This window comes from Trypanosoma brucei, chromosome 2 (genome assembly GCF_000002445.2).
Source record: "Trypanosoma brucei brucei TREU927 chromosome 2, complete sequence".
Classification (NCBI taxonomy): Eukaryota; Euglenozoa; class Kinetoplastea; order Trypanosomatida; family Trypanosomatidae; genus Trypanosoma; species Trypanosoma brucei.
In genome coordinates, this window is record NC_005063.2 from 412,763 (window position 1) to 431,405 (window position 18,643).

An 18,643-nucleotide genomic window follows, 5' to 3' on the forward strand; every position below is an offset into this window, starting at 1 on the left:
CTTGACTGGTTCCCTTCAACTGTAGTTACCTCAGGAAATTAAACCTTCAGTTCACTTTCAGGGAGAGCTCTAATGTATATATGCGTGTAAAAATATACACACCAAGTATTCCTATGGCTTGTGAAAGTAAGCGTACGAGCTTCGGGAGCGAGAGCGAGAGTAAAAAAGCAGGAAAAAAGGAAAGAAAAAAAAAAGAGCGAGGACAGGGAAAATGAGTAGAAATACAACGCTAAACTGAAAGTGTGAATGTCAGTGCCAAAAAAACCGATAAGAGGTAAGAGCACAAGACGGTGAAGGACAGTAGAGAACAATATAGACTGAGGTGTTCAGCACAAAACCTCACGATTTGACTTCAACTCGCAGAGTCCGTTCTCGGAAACCAACACGAAACCCATGCTTTCTGCTTCTTCATTCTCCTTTTCCCCTCCTCCATCTTTTTGAACGTCTGGCGCCTTATTAATTACTCCGCACGCATTACCGCAAGCACAGACACATTTATATATAAATGTGTGTTTGTGTTTAAGTTCGTGTGGTCGTTAAACTGTGTGTGTGTGTGTGTGTGTATGTGAAGGGGGGAGAAACCGCAACTCGCCCCCGCGCACGACCTTCTCACTTCATTAATTCCACTGAATTCCCACAGTGGTGCAACCGTTTCACCTTTTTTTTTTTTTGGCGCACCAGCGGCTAAAATTCGCACGCGTTACGTCCTTTCGCTTTCCTCCTTTTCATATCACCAATGTGATGGCCAACGCCTTTTAGGATGCGTCCGCACGGCTTCACAGCCCAATAAGCACGAATGGCGAGTAGGAAACCCATTACGTATTCGTATAAATACGTGTGTCCAGATGTACACCGCTCGATTAACCAACCGAAACCTCGTTCAAAACTCACTCACTTGCTTACTCATTCTAGGGCCATGCTGCAGTTCCTAAAAAAGACAAAAAGAGTTTCTGCTGCTTTTGCTGCAAGCGCGAACATTCTTGACAGATCCTTTGGTGTGATGGGCCGACTATATGCGGAGGACCGCGGTCGCGCCTGAACCCTACTTGCCAAAACGGCCTCACCGCCGGTATTTGTCAGTACAAATGTTGCTGAGGCATAACTTCGCACCTCATCAGTCGACTCCTCAACTGCCGTCGGATCCAAAAAAATCTCCGGTTCGCCTTCATTTCCTGACGCCTCCGGATTACACATAATAAGACTAACCGCCGCAATGGTTGAACGACATGGCACTCCGGCATCGAGTAGTGCACACATAATTGCATTGGACGCCACAGCGAAAAGCGCGCCATCGTCCATCAACACCGTAACGTGAGCCTCCAGAACGCATCGGGGGAAGCGGTCCAAACAAACGATGGCCTCCACGAGGGAAGTGAGAAATTGTTTTAACTCACCATCCTCACACCGTTCCCGCTCCCTTCGCTCCATCATAATGAGGCGACCCGTGCCACCTTCCTGTGGAATACGAGCAGCGCGGTTGACGTGGATGCATGTGGTGCAACGACGGTAATTTTCCTGCCGTGCTGCCGTGGGTCCATTAATTGCAACAGTGACAGCCGTAAGACCTTGTGAATACCACGCCGAACCGTCAAACTGACTGAGGTCAGAAGTGCGGAGTTCCTTTCCACGCATTTCACGCGCCGTCCGGCCATCGCGCCTCGATATTGTTGCCATGAGAGTTACACTGATATGGGGATTAGCAACGTGTGGAAACAACAAAATAATAATAATCACCCCCGCAAGAGAGAGCCCGAGAGGGCTAAGAGGCTTTGATGTTGTTTTTGTTTTTATCCTAGTCTTGTTTTTAGAAGCGCTTGACACGCCCCTTATGTGTATGAAAATAAGGGACACCCCTGCCTTATGAGGGGTCAGTCACTTAATGTTGGCAGTTATACTCCAGAAGTGAAGATAACATACAAATAAATACACACACACACACACAATATATATATATATATATATATATATGTTATACATGTATGTGCATGATTAAATGAAAATGAGATGAAAAGAGGAGGAGAAGTGGAGGTAAAAAGAATATTAAAACAACGCTTCACAAACACTAATTTACGCTTTGAGCCGCACAGAAAAATAGTAATAATATTAAATAGTTGTTGCGACATGAAAAGCGAAGCAGGAAATACAATAATGATAGACGCTTACACATCACTTTTTAACCCCTTTTCCTCTCTTAACGCATGGAGGCGTGTGGCGACGAAAGAAAGAAAGGGAGGGGAGGAAAAACCCACGAACAAATATTACCTTCCCTCCTTCATCCAAAACAACAACACGAAGCCCTGAAAATGGAGAACAATAATGATAATAATAATAATGCGGACAATCTTTTCAGAACACCTTCTGCGACGTATTTTCTTTCTTTTTTTTTGTTAAAAAAAAAGGTTTTAACATATGTTTGGTGAGATGAGGCGGTTCACGTCGAGAAGGGGATGTGTTGTCTTTTGTGCGCTAATGCCCGCTGTGTGCCAGTTGCGTGAGGTCCCGTGCGGTTGCGGCTCTGCGGCGCATTGATACGTGTACACTTTCTTGAATTCATGCGCAAAGCCAGATGGAAAATGTGGGAAAGAGTGGGAACACGAACAGGAACAGGAATAATAGGGGGAAACTTCACATCAACACCTGTAATCCACCACAGACATTTTCTCGTAAAACACTCACATACATACACGAGCACACGCAGAAATATATATATATATATATATATAAATGCTCATGTGCATATACGTGCGAATTTATGAGGGAAGTGATATAAACTCTCTCATTGTGCATCTCATCTCCTTCACTGTGTATTTCTGCGTGTCACGGTGACGCAAGCTAAAACCTGTGATGAGGTTAGATGCTTTCACCTGTTCATCCTATTTATTTTACGAAGGGCTGCCGCAGCGTATTAATGGTGGGAAAAAAGGGCAACAACCAAAAATAATAATAATAATAATGACACAACACCGCCCCGATTTTTACGATTCATGCAACCGCAAAGACACTGATAACATTCTGCCTGCAGAGGTTGAAAAAAATGCTAGAGGCCATATTTACGCTGGAGGAACCGTGGAAGTTGAAACCAAACAACGGAAAGGGGATTTGGGTACCGCAGCAGATAAGTTATTTTCAAATATGAAGGGGTGCTGGGAAAAGTAAAACGACAACAACAACAAAAGTGGATGGATTCGAAGTGAACAAACCCGACTATGACCCTGCCCGGGATCTGCACGTGTAACGCAGCTCACCTCCCTCTTTTATTTATTTATTTTTTGACTTTGCACCGCCCGCAGCCAGCAATCATTTGCAGCGTTTAAAGAATGTCCACACACACACACACACAACTTCTTTAACCACACCGCTCCCATATAAAGTAAGCTTACTCATATTTACTCCCTCCGTCAGCCTCGCAAACACAAGTCGATGTCTCAGTTCTATTTTTCCGGCTGTAATGCGGCCCCTTTTCAAACGAACAAATGAACGGCGACACCAAAGGACAAAAAGTTTCCGAAATCATTTCCCCAGTCCGGAGCGCGCCCTCATTTCATCCTTTTCATCGCATAGCCAACCCCATTCATTCATTCATTCATTGATTCACCTTCAGCCCATACAAATCATCTGCCGAGGTTTCCCAACATTTATTCATTATGTATTGCGGCTTGTATCATCTCCCTTTTGAAATTCACCGCCCCATTTTCGTCCATCACGTGTTTGTTTGCCTTTGCATTCGTTTGTACACCTGCTTCTAAACCTCCTTTCTTTTTTTTTTTCGTCACCTTCAATTCCCGCCGAGGTAATTTCCCTTACTTGCACATATGGTCAAAAGAATTGGGATTGAGGCACTGCCAATATCCACCGTGCGTTTCTCGCACTTGTTGCACCAATTCCTCAGCTTGACACCACAACATTCGACTCCTCGGCAGCTTCGACCGCGATCCGTTGCTTTCCAGCAGGGCCCGCATTACCGCTTCCGAGCACCGCGCCACATTTGACAAGTTATATCCTCCCTCAAGCACTACAACAAGTTTGGGGCACACAGCAGCGAGGGCTTTCACAAGCAGATAATAACCAGAAGGTGTTACTTGCATGGAGCCAAGGAGATCCCTAGCAGCAGAATCGAAACCGCAGCTCACAAACACAACCTCTGGTTCAAACTCCCGCATCACCGGTAGTACCACGTCTAGGACAACTTGCAGATACTCCAAGTCTCCCATGTTATGGGTAGGCCATGGTATATTTATGTTCTTTCCCTTCGCTTCTGGGTTGGCATCGCCCCCAACGCGATCCATATGCCCCGTGGAAGGATAAAATGGTCTCGGTTCGTTTGAAGAATCCTCATCAGAATAAGAATACCCCTCTGAGTCACCAGAGAGTTTTCCCGCCCTTTCCTGTGACTCAGACGATGTTGACGAGTCGCTTTCACTACCGCTACTACCTGATTCGGGGAATCTCGCAAGCTCCTCTGCGTTAACGCCGAAAATTCGAGCCAACTCGTCGTCCTGATTCGCCATTTCCTCCGCCAGTTTGTTGTAGTCCACAGGTTTGCGCTGTCTCCTACACGACGACTCTTTTTTTTCTTCATCATCCTGTGGTGACTCGTGTTTACACTCACCGCCAGTTGATTCCTCCTCCTTCACGGGAGACCTTTCATTCGGCACCGTACCACAAGCTAAACCTTCCGCTACTTCCTGATCAGTTTCCTTATTCCTCACGCTGTCGTCACCACCGCAGAGCTCCGGTTTCACATCCTCAATTGGGTCCATCAACGCGGCCAAGTCATCTAATTCCACGATGTTGTCCACTACAGTGGGGTTCTTCCGCAAGATATGCCCCCGTTTCGAACCATGTTGGTGAATAGACACAACTACAACTGAGGGATCTTCGTAAAATATGTTTTCGGTACCATCGCAATGATGAACATCCCAATCAATCACAAGTACACGCGGCTCTGCTGCGGTTGAAGCAGGTTCACAAGGGCCACCGGAGCTACGGGGAGAAGGTGCGGCGTTACCACCTTCTTGCAACTTCTTTAGTTCCCGCTGGGCCGCACGCACGGCAACTGCAACATTGTTGAAGAAACAAAATCCTGACGCCCTGTCACGTCCCGCATGGTGACCTGGTGGGCGAATCAATGCAAATGAATTGCGCACCTCACCGCGGACGACACTCAGAGCAGCCGCTATTGCGCAACCGGCCGCAGCACGCGCCGCTCTAGATGTATTTTCATTTGCGTAGAGGTCCTCGCCCACATTGCAGCTCTCTCCAGGCTTGCGTAGCAGCGTAGCAACCTCTAGTTGGTCTACACTATCAATGTGCTCAGTCGAGTGCACAAGGCGCAATTCCCTTGTGCGAGCGGAGCGGTGATGCAAACGACGGCAGCATTCGAGAAGCCCAATCACCTCGAGGTGATCTAATGTTCGTTGGAGTCTTCCGGGGCGTTCGTAGTCTCCCGGATCGGTAGAGGCATGTAAAAGCGTAACTTCATCATAAGCGACACCTGTACCTTCAGCTTCAATTGCGGTGATGTCCAGAGTGGGGGTCATAGTTGTCAGTGTAATTGAGGTTTCGTTTACCTCCGGAATCATCATATCGAGGATTGTTGGGAGGGGATCGATGGGTGGAAGTGCTGTGGGCAGCACCGAAGGCACTCCGTGTGCTTGACCCATCCAATTGTGAATATAAGTTTCAAGACGGTCCGTGCAGCGCCGGAAATTTGGATGTGACATTTCTTCATCATGATGCGGCTCACCACCTTCTTTCCTGGTCGCGACGGAAGATGATGAAGTTTCTTTTTTAACCTTTTTGTTCACCCGCTTGTCATCGTTCTCCACACTTTCTGCTTCACGCGTTTCTTTGCCCATTGCGGTTGCGGTTCAACAAATGGAACGAAACTGCAGCGCAGGCGGTATGGAGAGCAATACCACGTGGTTATTGGCCCAACCAGTAACCACGTGGTGCGTCGTGGGGGATGAGATGCTGAAAGAATGCTTTCGCCTTTGAGCCGCTTCCCCCCTTTTGGTTTCACTTTAATTATTATCCTTGTCACGACGAGTAGAAGACTTCACTGCCGGTGGTGCACGTGGTCGTGATGGCGATATGCGCTACGTCCCCTTTCCTTTCCTTTCCCTTCCCTTCTCTTCTTTTGTTTTTTGTGTGCGTGTGTTCATGAAAAACCAAGAATGGAGAGGCGCCTAATTGGAAGGGTGATCCACCCGGGGACGCCACATAAACACAGTCGACATTTTCCTAATCCATTTTTTCCCCTTTACCAACTTCCCTTTTCTTTCTTTTTTTCATTTTTAATTTCCCCTTATTCCCCCGCAACCCCCACAATATGGCAGGCAACGTCACAAAACTGTCACGACGCCAGCACCATCCACCAACCAAGACACGTACACTAAAAGGAAGGAAAGACACCAAAAAAAGGGCAACAACTCGCAACCAAAACCGGCAGTAGTGCAGGTCTACGCCATGGCATTCATGGGTATGTGTGTGTGTTTGGTGTTTGTTTGGTGTTAACCTCTTTTTTTTCTTTTTTCTTTTTTCTCTGTTTCCCACCCCCGCCCTGCTGGTGTCGAATTGTTAAAAGCTTTACTGAGGCTGAAGATATCCGAAGGCCTCCCGCATCCCCCTCTCTTCAAAGGTTTGACACAAATGTAGTCCTCCTACCCAAACATCCGCATGTGCTGCGCGATACTTAAATGGTCTTAGACGGAAAGGCAAAGACAAAATGCACGCTATTGCACCTCAGTGTACTTTCGTCTCGTTGGACGAGTGAAGGAAAAGAGGACGGGTAATGCACAGAAAAAAACCAAATTTCTCACCACCCAGAGTCGCTTCTCCTCCTCCCCCCCCAAAAAAAAAAAATAATAATAAAATCGTGGCGGTCATACAACATTTGACATTTCAGGCTGCTGTGGCTTTTCCCAGTCCCTCTTCGCATATCAGATCCATCGCATGTTTGAACACCTCCGCTCCAAATCGCCTCGTCACTTCAGATCCATAACCTGCAGGTGTACCCAACAGATCCGATTGATTTTCTCCTATAATTCCACATGCCACATAAACGGCAACACCTGAAGTAAACTCTCGCTCCAGCCTCCTCGAGAGCCGACGCGCGAGGGAATCTGCAAACACCGCCTGTGGATTGGGAGCCCCAACGCCTACTTCATGTTGTGCTTCTTTAAAACCAAGCTGTGGAAGAGCCGTATCGTCAACGAGTGTTGTAGCGGCACTGTCGCCTGAAACTCCACTAAAAGACACGGCGCAGGCCCCAAATGGTGGTGGTGGAGCGCTGAATCCCTCACGGGTCATGGCAATGTGAAACCAAAAACAACGACGGTTGAACGAAACCATCTGAAGTGTCACACAAGCGATGGGAACGCGACGCGGGGCATTTTCTTCCAATTCAAAAACATCATCCGCCGGCACTTCATGGGTGAAGGTAAAATGTCGTGTCGCTAAACTGGGGGCAGGCATTTATTATATGCGCGTTGCCCCTCTACAAATAAATAAACAAATATAAACTTCAAAACTCTGAAAGTTAGTGGGGGAAGATGGGCCGTATTTTATCAGGTACTGAGACGCACTGAAAAAAAAAATATATGAAGTGGTCCGCACTTCCCCTTCCCTTCCCTTCCTTCCAGTGGCTTTCCCGACAGGGGGGGGGGGAAAGAAAAAACGGGACTTAAGCGGTCAAAACACGAGCTTGAAAAAAAAAATTGTGTGCAGGAGCTTTTTGGCATCTCTCCTAAGGGTTACGGCATGGCCACCGTTGCCGTGGTTACGAAGGAAGGTAATGTTCGGGATCTCTCTTCATTTTTTTCACCGTCATTCCCCCGTCCTTCCATTTTGGCCCCCTCACCCTCAACTTCATGTGTTGCACCAATGCCAACACTTTCAGTACGAAGCATCAGGTCCATTTGCTTCTCAAAGACGCCTTGAACACCATGTGAGAAAGCGTGCGTTTCCGTCAACCACTGTGACAACCAATTTTCTACTTCATCCCCCTGTAAGACAAGGTGGTGCACCGGAGTATCTAACGGAAAGTTGCTGATGTCAATATTTGGCTGCACTGCCGACGTCACCGATCCGTCCTCTCCTTGCAGCATCAGTTCACCAAGGGCATCGGTAACATAAATTAGAGGAATACAACTGTTAAAACTATCAAGACTAAACTTAAACTCACGCTCGTTGCTGCTGGATGCCACGCTGGACCCATCCCCATTCTCATTACCTTCCGAATAACAAACGCTACTCATCATGCCTGCATCCTCAAGGATACACAACTGGACGTAATCGCTGAAACCGAGCACCACCGCATCCCCACCTCTGATGCTGCCTCCCTCTACCGCCACAGCATAGAGAGTACTAAAAGCCCCACGTGCTATGGATCGGCTCTTCGCTGCACCGATTGTGGTTTCATAGACAATTGGAAGTAAGGGGATAATACCGGCGCCGTCAGGTTGTGATGCATTCGAACCACGCTGACGGTTCACTGTCCTTATGGTAACGCTGTTCTGTTCTGCACTAATTACACGCTTCAGTTGTTCAACCCCGAGGTGGAAACGAGGCGTGCGATTCGTAGCAGCACGGTGACGCAGCCAGCCAAGCGAAAATTGGGTCAACATGCCATCCAAACATTGTAACAGCTTATCACCCTCCCCGGTAGTTTCCGGTAGACTTACCAGCTTTTCCTCAGGCTTCATTTCTGCCTCTTTCATTATAGATTTAATCCGCTGTCTTATGTGGCGCAACAGCCGCAGTGTTGTGAGTGCAGCCGTGCTCACACCCGCTCCCCGCAGCTCGGCGCGCCACGCCTCAACGACGTTACGGGCGTGAGCAAAGTTTTCCTCCCCACTCCAACCTCTGCTGCATCGCTGCAAGTCACGGTAGAACGCAAGCAGACGGAGAAAAAATGTGCACTGTGGTTCTACTTCCCGCTGTGGCTTAATGAGATCCAGGACAGTGTAAATAACCTCAGAGTCGCACTGTTGCAGCATGAGCTTAGCGGCGAGCAACTGCACTACACAGGAGGGCATAACGAGTGGATCCAACTGAGAAAGACTAAAGTAGCGGGCCGCGTCATGTAGGGCACACTGCTCTGATAACAGTAATGCTGCTGAATTCTCCGAAACCTCAGCTAATCGAACATTCGGAGCGGCTAACTGATTGTAGAGCAGGACCGCCACGGGAGCGTTGCGAGCAGAGCTCGCAACGCTCAGCAGAGCAGCTGTCAGACTGGAAGAGGTGCACACTTCTGCTGCTGATGACTGTTGCACCCGCGAGAAAAACATGTGCGCAGCTTCCATCTTAGCAATGGGGTCCATTGCAGCACGAGCCAAAGCATTCAAGGCGGCACAAGCTGCCTCACGTACAGTACACCATGTATCTCGGAAGTAACCAACATCGGTTTGCGAAGTGAGGAGCAGCACATTATTTTGCACAAAGGCATAATGTGCTGCATTGGCACCCACACACTGGGAGAGCGCAACTAATAGTTTTAACTTAGTAGCGGCTAAAGTTATCACCGTGTGGTCACCAGCATCACTTGATTCGATAGGATCATTATTCCTGACGTCAGTTCCACTGCAACCCTCAGTAGCTGCACCGCACATCTCGTCACCGTTTAAGATACTATTATTTTCGTTAGCGGAACTTTGGTCCATAGTTTGGGAACACTCTTCCGCCATCGCATTAAACTCTTCAAACAGTCTGCAGGCCGAGGTAAAGTCACCGCTGGTCCGGAACGCCAAAATCGCCAAACCCACGTCATTTCCCAAATCACAAACACGTTTTTTGTAGTCAACCCCGGTATCATTGCCACTACCACCTCCTGTGTATTGCTTCGCCCTACCTTGCTGTTCAGCATAGAACGGAAGCAGCTTGTTAAGCACATCAACAGCCAACACGCCATCTTGAAGGACACTCACCAGTTGCAGTCTGGCGCGCAACTCGCTCATCATTTCGTACGAATCTTGAAGTTGTTGTCGGTGATTGCCAACTGAGTGGTGGAGCGGGAGCATATCCATTAGCTCATAAGCGCGATGCTTTTCTTCGCCAAGCGCCCACTGCAGCCGTCCCATCTCGCCCCGGTCGCTGAATGGTTCCCACCCACTGGTATAAGTTTCTTTAGCCTTGTCACCACTAGCCTTTTGCTTCTGCTGCTCCTGATGTGCTTCACGCCTATCCAAAAACTTTTGAAGCTTGGAGGCCTTCCATTGAATTCGCTCAGCCGCATTTTTTAATAAAATGGTGGCTGCCGCCGAGGGGACAACCATCTCACCCAACTTATTCCCGGCGCTGGAAACGGCATCAAGAACCTTCCGCAGCACAGTCACAGGAGGTATGTGGCAAGCTACGCCAGCCCGGCAGGCCTCAGTAAAAGTTGAAAAGTTATAGCGAAGTGCTTCCGGTTCTAAGGCGGACGAAGCAGGCGGCAACGTCGTTGAGGCAATTGAAGAACATACAACATGTGCGTCACACGTGGAGGAGCCACAAGCCGTAGGCAACTGCTGCGTGCGCTGCTCCATGAGATCCATAACGCCTAATTGTTCCAGCAGGGAGATATTTGCTGTGACCGGCTGGTCTATTGGGAAAACCACACCTCCCATATCATTGTTATTATTATTATTATTGATATTATTGTTTCGGCTAACATCACCTCCACGCACGTCTCTTAGGAGTTGCTTGAAGAGTGCTTGTTTGGGATAGTTATGCTGGTGCCTGTTGTGTCGACTACCAGCTGCCGCCGGCTCGTGCAGATTCTCAGTTTGGCTAAACATAAATGTGACCATACCAACAGAAAGGGCCCCGGTATGTGTTGCTGTCACTGGGAAGCGCACACGCCGTGACGTACAGCAGTGCCTCCTCCACATAGCACAGGCCGATACCGCTGCGACCCTCTCTAACCTTCAACTTTAACTCTTCACTGCATGGAAAAAACCACCAGAAAGAAAGAAGAGTAAAAAAAAAACACTGGCTTTTGTGCATCCGAGCTATCACACATATCCTCACGCACATGTCCTCTAATCACCGTACCTTTGCTTCGATGTGACGTCGATGCACGCTAGCAAATAGTGTCCGCGACGCACACACACACACACACACACACACACACATACACACACATATATATATATATATATATATATGTTATGTGAAAATGAACTGAAGAGTAGTTACCTTCATGTTAACTTCCCTTCGTCTCCTGTTGCTTGCCGTATCTCTTAACCCATCGTTCAGTGCGGCACACCCTATTCAAATGATTGCCGGTTTTGCAAGCCTGCGAAAAAAGGAAGTCAATTACTTTGGTAGTGAAAAGGAGGGTCAACCCCACCCTCTGACTGCATAGATGCACTTCTATAAAGAAGGATCAAAACGACGACAAACCGCAGAAAATAATAATGATAATGGCGAACCGAGTGTATCACATGCTTTTAGTTTCGCTGCCGAGAGAGCGGTTCCTCTTCTTCCCCAATCAGCTCAGCCGTAACGGCAGTTGGGTTTACGACATACTTCACTGCCCCGCCCCGAGTTGTCACGACACGGCAGACAGCGTTCCCACAAGTGGAGCAACATCCCTCTAGAAGCGCCGGATCGCTGCGTTTGTTCACATCCCTCAAACACGTCTCTCGCCATGTCTTCGGCTTCAACAGTTCACACCGACCGCTGCGTGTCGTGCGGGTCATTTCCCCCTCAATGGGAAGCCCTCGCGCTGCAAGTGTTGCCGTAAGCGGTGACGAAATAAATTCCCTTGAAGAACTGAGATCCCCACGGTTGGAGTCGGCTGCCATCGCGCCCCTACCACGGCCCACGGCACTGCGCTGTAGGAGTCCACGCAGCTGAAGCGCTTTTGCACTTGCCGGCGCGGTAAAGCACGGCCAACCATCTTTATGTGACCCGAGAGTGCTGGCTACTGTGAAGTCATTGCTGCTAAACAGCGTGGAACTGCACTCCCTGCAATTATATGAAACAACATATCGTTCGGCATCCGTACCATTCACTGGCATTCGATGAAGTCTTTCCATAACTGCGGTTTCTCCGCCAACTGGTGTGAAGGGCGGATCCAATACGAGAGGAGGGACATCTGCTAATGTTGGGGGGCCACTTCCTTTCGCACACGGAAGCCTTTTGTGATGTTGTTCTCGCTGCTGCTGCTGCTGCCGAGCACATTCGCTCCCCTGTGGCGTGTGGCAGACATCATTAGTAAGCGAAGAAGTGTCGGCTCCACGTTTTATATGCCTTTCCCGAGCGCCCGCGAGCCACAACATGGACTGAGGAATGGGCCCTGTATGTATGCGACGGCATTTGCTGACAGCTCGGTATTTGACCGCTAGCTGCACTGTACGTCTAAACGTGTTTTGTAGATGTGAATGCATAATGAAATGCAGTGCTGCCTCAGTAGGCAAATATTTTCAAACCTTTCAGTCTTCCTCTGTGAATAATTTTGGCTTCAAATCAACCACCATCTATAAATGTCATTAAGTGTGGCGTGAAGAAGAAAAAGAGAACAGCAGTTGAGAACCACAAGGCAGGGCTCAAGCAAAATAGGGGAAAAAGAGAGAGATGCCTTATCGGAATGACCCGCATCATTGTGCATCGGGGCAGAGGCACTGCAAGGTTTTTGTCTTGTCTTAACTTTTGCGCAGGGTTGAGTAAAAGGCTACAAAAGCATCTCAATCGCAGTTGAAGCCATTCCACTTTTTCTTTTCATTTAGCTTTCTGTCGGATGAGGAGCTTATACACGATGCCCGCCTTCCTTTTCTTTTTTTCTTTTCTTCTTTTCTGTTATTCCTCCTAGAGGTTTTAGAGATGTTACACTACTTAGTCGCGACTGGGTCAATTCTTTATAGAAATTTGTTATACGAAAGACAAGGGAATATAAATTCCCTGCAACAACTCACCTCAACTCCGAGTGACATGGCAACCTACCAATACGTAGTCACATTGCCGCACACCAACTCAAGCAGAAAAAAAATCAGAAAGAGTGAAAGAGTGTAAGAGAAAAAGAAAACAAAAAAAAACACAGAGCTCAATCTGAAGGATGCTAGTCCCCTCCTCACCATTTCTTTACCCTTCAATATCTACCTTACCACCCCGTCTTTCTTTTTTCTTTTCTTTTCTTTTCTTTTTATGCTTCAGTTATTTACGTCGTCGGTTGTTGTGCCTCTTCGGCTGGCCACGGCTCGCATTATCGGAAGTCCCACTTCCACTACCTGTACGTTGATGATGTTGCTTGCTCTCCACCGTATGCTCCCCCCGTGGTAGTTTGGAATTACTAATCTCTTTGCGGATGAGCTGCATGAAGTTCGATTTGAAGCTATTTACTCCTTTTGGTGTCGAAATAATCGTCGTGTGCTTTTTTCCACCGCTTCCACGGATCCGAACGATACACTTCGTTGGAAGCACGTCAATCACCTGCTCGCCGTGGAGCAAATCTGCGCTGCTGCTGTTGGGAGTGAGGGCCAAAGTGTTGCTGTCCTGAGGAGCAAGCGGCTCCGCAATCTGAAAGTAAAACTTCGAAGGGACTTCCGCCGCCTCGGCCAGCACAGCTTCGGTGTTGTCTGTTTCTAACGGCAACGACTTGGAAAAGCGCCGCAATATGACATTCTCACGAGTGATGATGTCCGCCCATTGGTCCCTGTCATACACTGTCTCTGGCACTGCTGTGGTCATATCCGCCGCCCCCACTGCAGCGCTGCTCGAAATTGTGCTTTCAACCACCTGCTTTAGGCGCGCACCGACGGGTTCACGCCGAAGAATTCCTGCCGCCACGTCGTATTGCTCGCGCAGGTATTCAAGACCCTCGTCGCTGTTCGGTCCGCTGCCATCCGGCAGGAGTAAACCGGCTTCCTGCGCTTGCTGCCATGCCGTCTGTACGTATGCCTCCGCTGCTTCCAGAGCTGCCAACCGCCGTTGTTCAGAGAGGCGCCCACGAAAGACTTTATTATGTTCCACAATGGCAGTCATGGAGGTGGTGGGTACACGTGTAAAACCCCCTTTTAACACTACCCACACTGTCCCACCGCGGGTTTTGCGCCGCGGCCCCCTCGTGCGTCGGCTTTTATCGCTACTGCTTTTCCCCTTCTTACCCTTCTTGCTGTTGCTCTCCTTTTTCTTGGGCTTCTTCTCGGATGCCTTGCCGGTTCTGGGCTTGCTCGGACTTGCGCTCCCTTCTTCAGTCCGAGCGGCCGCTCGCTTTATTACACGCTGCTCTCGTGCATTAGCGCGAGCCACGTGGAAAAGCCTACCCAATTCTTGGACCAAAACCTTCTCGTCCTGAAGGGTTCTCGCACCACCGCGCCGCATCTTCCTGGGCTACTAATGGAGCGCTTGTTTTTCTGCTCTTCCTTTTTTTTAATATAATTTTACTGTTGAGGTTCAAACGAAACAAGTAAATCGAAACGGAAGTATAAACATATGCACACACGTACATATACACATGCGTAAATTCATACGTTTTGTGTATGTGTGTGTGTGTGTGTGTTTTAAAGCACACTTTCGACCCTCGTAGCGCCCAGGACAGAGGAGAGTCGGAACAGACGAGGTCCTCAAGCGCTTTTGGCTTTGAAGGAAACCGTAAATCAGTCAACAGAAAGTAAGCAGAAGAAAAGTATATGATTTTATTTTCTTTTGTAATTTTCTTTGTACGTGTACAAATACGCACCCTTCAATAACGGTCGTTCTCACAACAAGTTGTACGAGCGTGTTGAAATTTACAAGTCATAAATGCGGCATCATTTCACATCCGCAAGAAAAAAAAGTGGCATCGACATCTCACCTACAACTGGAAGTTCGTTCGCTGCTACTAACAGAGCGGATTCCCATGCGGCCGCTTATGCTTTGCTCATTATGTATGGATTTTCATATTCTCCCAACTAGGTTAAACGGGAAGGCGGGAGGAAAAAAAAACAAATAAAAAGTCCCAACCGCCGCTACTACGCTGCGTAATGTTGCCTCGCAAACTTCAGCATATTGCAGAAGCGCACCTTCATCTCCGTTGAGAAGCGCCCCGGCTGCTGTTGCAGAGCTGATATAAAGCCCGTCGCTTCACTTTCACCCACCAACGGTGAAAATGTTTCATATAACATCACGGAAAGTGAAGCGTCTGCGGGGCCAAGTTTATTCATGAGTGCCTTTAGCAGGAGCCCAGTCTCGCCGATGAAAAGAAGGCTCTTCGCGTCCTTGAGGTCGAAGGTAGGGGAAAACATCCGAGCAAATACAACGCGCAAAGCATCATTTAGCATGAACTTCATCCATGCTTCACCAGCAGCTCCAGTGCTTCCTTGACTACAGTCGTTGCGAAGAGGGTGGCGGCCAGCGCCGCTGCTTTCATTGTTCGTACAACATGGTTCAACGGTGGCTGTGACCTTCGTCATGATTTGAAGCGCAATCTTCGGTAGTTCCGTTTCTCCAGGAAGTTGAATTGCCGTGAGAAGCTGAACTAACAAGGCATTGAGATTGACAGACGGGAGAAAAAGAATGACGTGCGCACACTGTGCTTGCGCAGCACCATGAACGACGGCAAATAGCTGTCGATACACATCTCGCTGTTCCCGCATGGTTTCCGACACAATATCTGATTGATCATCCTCAGCGGAGAGTTCACCCACGGCACTAACTTTCTCGAGCAGAGGCGGCATAAGTTGCGAGAGTATTTCTGCCACGCAGGGGCCACTTCGGTGAATAAACTGAAGAAGGAACCGTAGGAGTTTGATCAACTCTTGTACCGCTTCCATCCACATCAACCAGTTGCTAGTGTACACAGGAACATACACCTTCATGGAGTCGAAGGGAAGTAGATGAGCCATTTGTGTGAAGTACTGCACTATACGGTCTCGTACGGATGGAGACGCGTGCCATGTACTGAATACTTCCATTACATCGGATGTAACGTTATGAAATACCTCAGCCACCACTGCCTCACCGGTGGATTCCGAAACCGAATTACCGTCTGTAGCATTATTAATTTTAATACTTTCGCTACATGCGTTGCTTCCGCTGCCGCTACTGTTTTTATTAGGGGAGGTATAAGTTGCGTTATTTACTGCGGCGCCACTACCGCTACTACCACCACCACCACCACCACGGAGCCCCTTCACCAGGGCTGTGAGAAATGATATCCCGTCCGCCACCGCCTCGGCGCAAGCGATGTTACCTACGACGGAGGCATCCCGAAGGTTTTGCCTCACGACTTGAACGACATGAAGCGTCATGGCCGTTCCTTCCGTTGCACCAGCAGCGGGTAACTGCGGCACTGTGCTCAGTAAAATTCCAATGGCCTCGTATAAATCCCGCCGGTTGCTGGGTAGGAGGTACTCCGTAGCGGCGAGGATACGTTGAAGTGCAGTAATGATATCTTGCACATGTGGCACCAAGGATGACTTGAGCACCTGCACGAGGTGACCAAATAAGTAACAAATTCGGGCGCGCACGTTCGGACTCGAGTTCATAACGCCATGTGGCATAAGCAGCAGTCGTTGAAGAAGTAGTGGTATGTAATTCCTATGGTACGTGAAAAAGACGCAGTAACGGTCCAAAACCTCGAAATAGCTTACGTGTACAACAGAGCAGGTATGCTGTGGAAGGTGCTCTGAGGTGAGCACAGCGAATATGAGTTGAGCAAACTCATTGGAGCTGTCCCGGAGTTGCTCCATGCGAAAGGATTCACCTAATTCATACAAGTAGCGCAGTGCAGCCTCAGCCTCTTCCGGGCTGCTAGCCGTATTGCTGCTGCCGCCTACAGCCGCACTAATCCCTTCACAGTTGAGGCCTCTCCCATTGCTAATGTTATCAATTCCATGCGACTTTAAATCCTTGTCCTGCCCCATCACTCCGGTCTGACCGAAACCTTCAGCAGAAGTGGTCGTTGGATCGGAGGCGCTACTAGCGGCTCGCGCAACGACTTCCCGAAGATGCGGCATTACAACTGCAGGATGATCCCTAAACAACAGCCGCATTATGTTGTGCATCTGCTTGCGGCGGTCGATGATGTCATCCATCCAAAAAGGTTCCTCATTCTCTGCCACGCCTCCTATGACCGTGTGGTCGTAAAGTGCACGAAGGAGCTGTGCTGCCTGCTCCTCACGCAGAGCAGAGGACTTGATATACATTTGGATGAATGGAATAAGTGTATCCACAACAACGTCGTGACGAATGCTTAGCAGTCGCAACAATTCCGGAACAACAACATCTAACGCTACTTGAACCTCACCAAGGAACTCCACAGACAGGTGACCATCAGGAACGAAATATGAGTGTTGTTGCTGTTGGCGCCCCTGAAAGTTCCTGCAATCCACGTTGGTGCAATCGATGCCACCTTCTGCATCTAAGCTTTCCGTGCTCCTCACACAGCTGAGTGAGGGTGGAGACGTAGCTGTTTCCGCGCTGCTGCTATTGTGGCTCATATTCGCATGGTTTCCACGAGCGCCACTCACTCCACCCCAACTGGCGTAGTTGTTGCGGTTGCTAGTGATGTGTTCATAAAGCGACAGGAACTGCATAGACACCTCCCGCACCAGTTTCGCCACCGATTCTGTAAAGTTCACATCTTCATCACTCTCTGGCGGTGCAGGTACTAAACTTACAACTCGTGGTACCGCGTCCACGACGTTGAGCTTACGCAGTGACTCTAACTTCGCAGCGGATACTTGCTTCTTTTCTACTAACCCACACAGACACTCACATGCAGCACCGCGAACGGTATCTGCCGAGAGCATAAAGTACAGCAGGTTGATCCACTCCGCGGTAAAGAAGAGGGAGATGTCGACCCATTCAATGTAGGTTTGCACGATGCTCATGCAAATATTTGCCAGTTCAGGCACCCGCTGTCGGCACTCACATAACGTTGCATGCCAAAATGCAGTAGCACGAGGAATGACATGTTCTCGCATGGCATCCTTTAACTCCATGTCGCGCGCTCTTTGATCGCGGCTTCTATCACTTCGCTCGCGCACTGAGACGACGCGTTCATCAATATATTCAAACAGCCGCAATATGTACAAAGTTACAGAATCGCGAATATGTTGCTGAAGGGATGCGCCACGGTTGATGAGCTCAAATGCATCATCAAAGAATGAACGCCAGCGAGACGGGAAGAACTCTTGCAATCCAGCCACCATCATTTGGGCGTGCTTATTCGCAAGGTAGTCGATAGACTGCCGTTGCCGCGTGCCTGTGGCAACACCGCTCAGAACGGTGCAGTTAACCGTAGAAGAGGAAGTTGCCGTAAGGCCTATTAACGACGCACCTGACACTGAGGTTGGCGCGTTGGATGAAAAAAAGTAGCGGTAGATAAATGAGAAGAGTGTTTTGTAGAGTTCCTCCGCCTTGGTATCATCAACATCACGCGCAATGCGAGGAAGATGATGCATGATGGTGTTGAATGCCCAAAAACAGCACGTGTCCTGCACCGGCTCGCTATTGATGATACCAAATGCTAAGTTAAGTCCATCGGCTGTGACACGCAGTTCCATGAGATACTGCTCTGCCTCTTGCCGTTGCTGCTGCGTTACACCAGGCTGATACGTGTGGGTGAGCTCCATCGCCTGCGTGAAACTCTCCATTGAGAACACAATAGGGGAGCTCAGTTGCGACATTTATATTTTCCCCTTTCTTTTCGTTTTTGCTTGCTCAGAATCCTAAA

At 48.8% G+C, this 18,643-nt stretch overlaps 7 protein-coding genes across 7 annotated transcripts, besides 15 other annotated features; all 7 read right to left on the bottom strand.

The window, feature by feature from the left end:
• Window positions 1-18,643: part of a sequence feature (sequence corresponds to BAC RPCI93-25N14) that runs on past both edges of the window.
• Window positions 151-194: a sequence feature (GA-rich).
• Window positions 543-568: a microsatellite.
• Tb927.2.2180 (ribosomal RNA processing protein 41B) lies at window positions 904-1,674 on the bottom strand (the record flags this gene model as incomplete). Its single annotated transcript, XM_946435.1, has 1 exon — window positions 904-1,674. The coding sequence occupies one exon, from the start codon at window positions 1,672-1,674 to the stop codon at window positions 904-906; it is 771 nt and encodes a 256-aa protein (XP_951528.1).
• Window positions 1,943-1,981: a microsatellite.
• Window positions 2,701-2,723: a microsatellite.
• Window positions 2,934-2,954: a sequence feature (AT_rich).
• Window positions 3,569-3,594: a microsatellite.
• On the bottom strand, window positions 3,801-5,858 carry Tb927.2.2190 (histone deacetylase, putative; the record flags this gene model as incomplete). Its single annotated transcript, XM_946436.1, has 1 exon — window positions 3,801-5,858. The coding sequence occupies one exon, from the start codon at window positions 5,856-5,858 to the stop codon at window positions 3,801-3,803; it is 2,058 nt and encodes a 685-aa protein (XP_951529.1).
• Window positions 6,107-6,141: a microsatellite.
• Window positions 6,853-6,876: a sequence feature (AT_rich).
• Window positions 6,904-7,476, bottom strand: Tb927.2.2200 (hypothetical protein, conserved; the record flags this gene model as incomplete). Its single annotated transcript, XM_946437.1, has 1 exon — window positions 6,904-7,476. One exon carries the CDS (start codon window positions 7,474-7,476, stop codon window positions 6,904-6,906), a length of 573 nt encoding a protein of 190 aa, XP_951530.1.
• Window positions 7,755-10,874, bottom strand: Tb927.2.2210 (hypothetical protein, conserved; the record flags this gene model as incomplete). The annotated part of the gene is made up of 1 exon (XM_946438.1): window positions 7,755-10,874. One exon carries the CDS (start codon window positions 10,872-10,874, stop codon window positions 7,755-7,757), a length of 3,120 nt encoding a protein of 1,039 aa, XP_951531.1.
• Window positions 10,610-10,646: a microsatellite.
• Window positions 11,085-11,127: a microsatellite.
• Window positions 11,128-11,150: a microsatellite.
• Window positions 11,436-12,377, bottom strand: Tb927.2.2220 (hypothetical protein, conserved; the record flags this gene model as incomplete). Its single annotated transcript, XM_946439.1, has 1 exon — window positions 11,436-12,377. The coding sequence occupies one exon, from the start codon at window positions 12,375-12,377 to the stop codon at window positions 11,436-11,438; it is 942 nt and encodes a 313-aa protein (XP_951532.1).
• Window positions 13,102-13,130: a microsatellite.
• Tb927.2.2230 (hypothetical protein, conserved) lies at window positions 13,141-14,307 on the bottom strand (the record flags this gene model as incomplete). Its single annotated transcript, XM_946440.1, has 1 exon — window positions 13,141-14,307. One exon carries the CDS (start codon window positions 14,305-14,307, stop codon window positions 13,141-13,143), a length of 1,167 nt encoding a protein of 388 aa, XP_951533.1.
• Window positions 14,461-14,485: a microsatellite.
• Window positions 14,937-18,596, bottom strand: Tb927.2.2240 (tRNA exportin, putative; the record flags this gene model as incomplete). The annotated part of the gene is made up of 1 exon (XM_946441.1): window positions 14,937-18,596. The coding sequence occupies one exon, from the start codon at window positions 18,594-18,596 to the stop codon at window positions 14,937-14,939; it is 3,660 nt and encodes a 1,219-aa protein (XP_951534.1).
• Window positions 16,054-16,087: a microsatellite.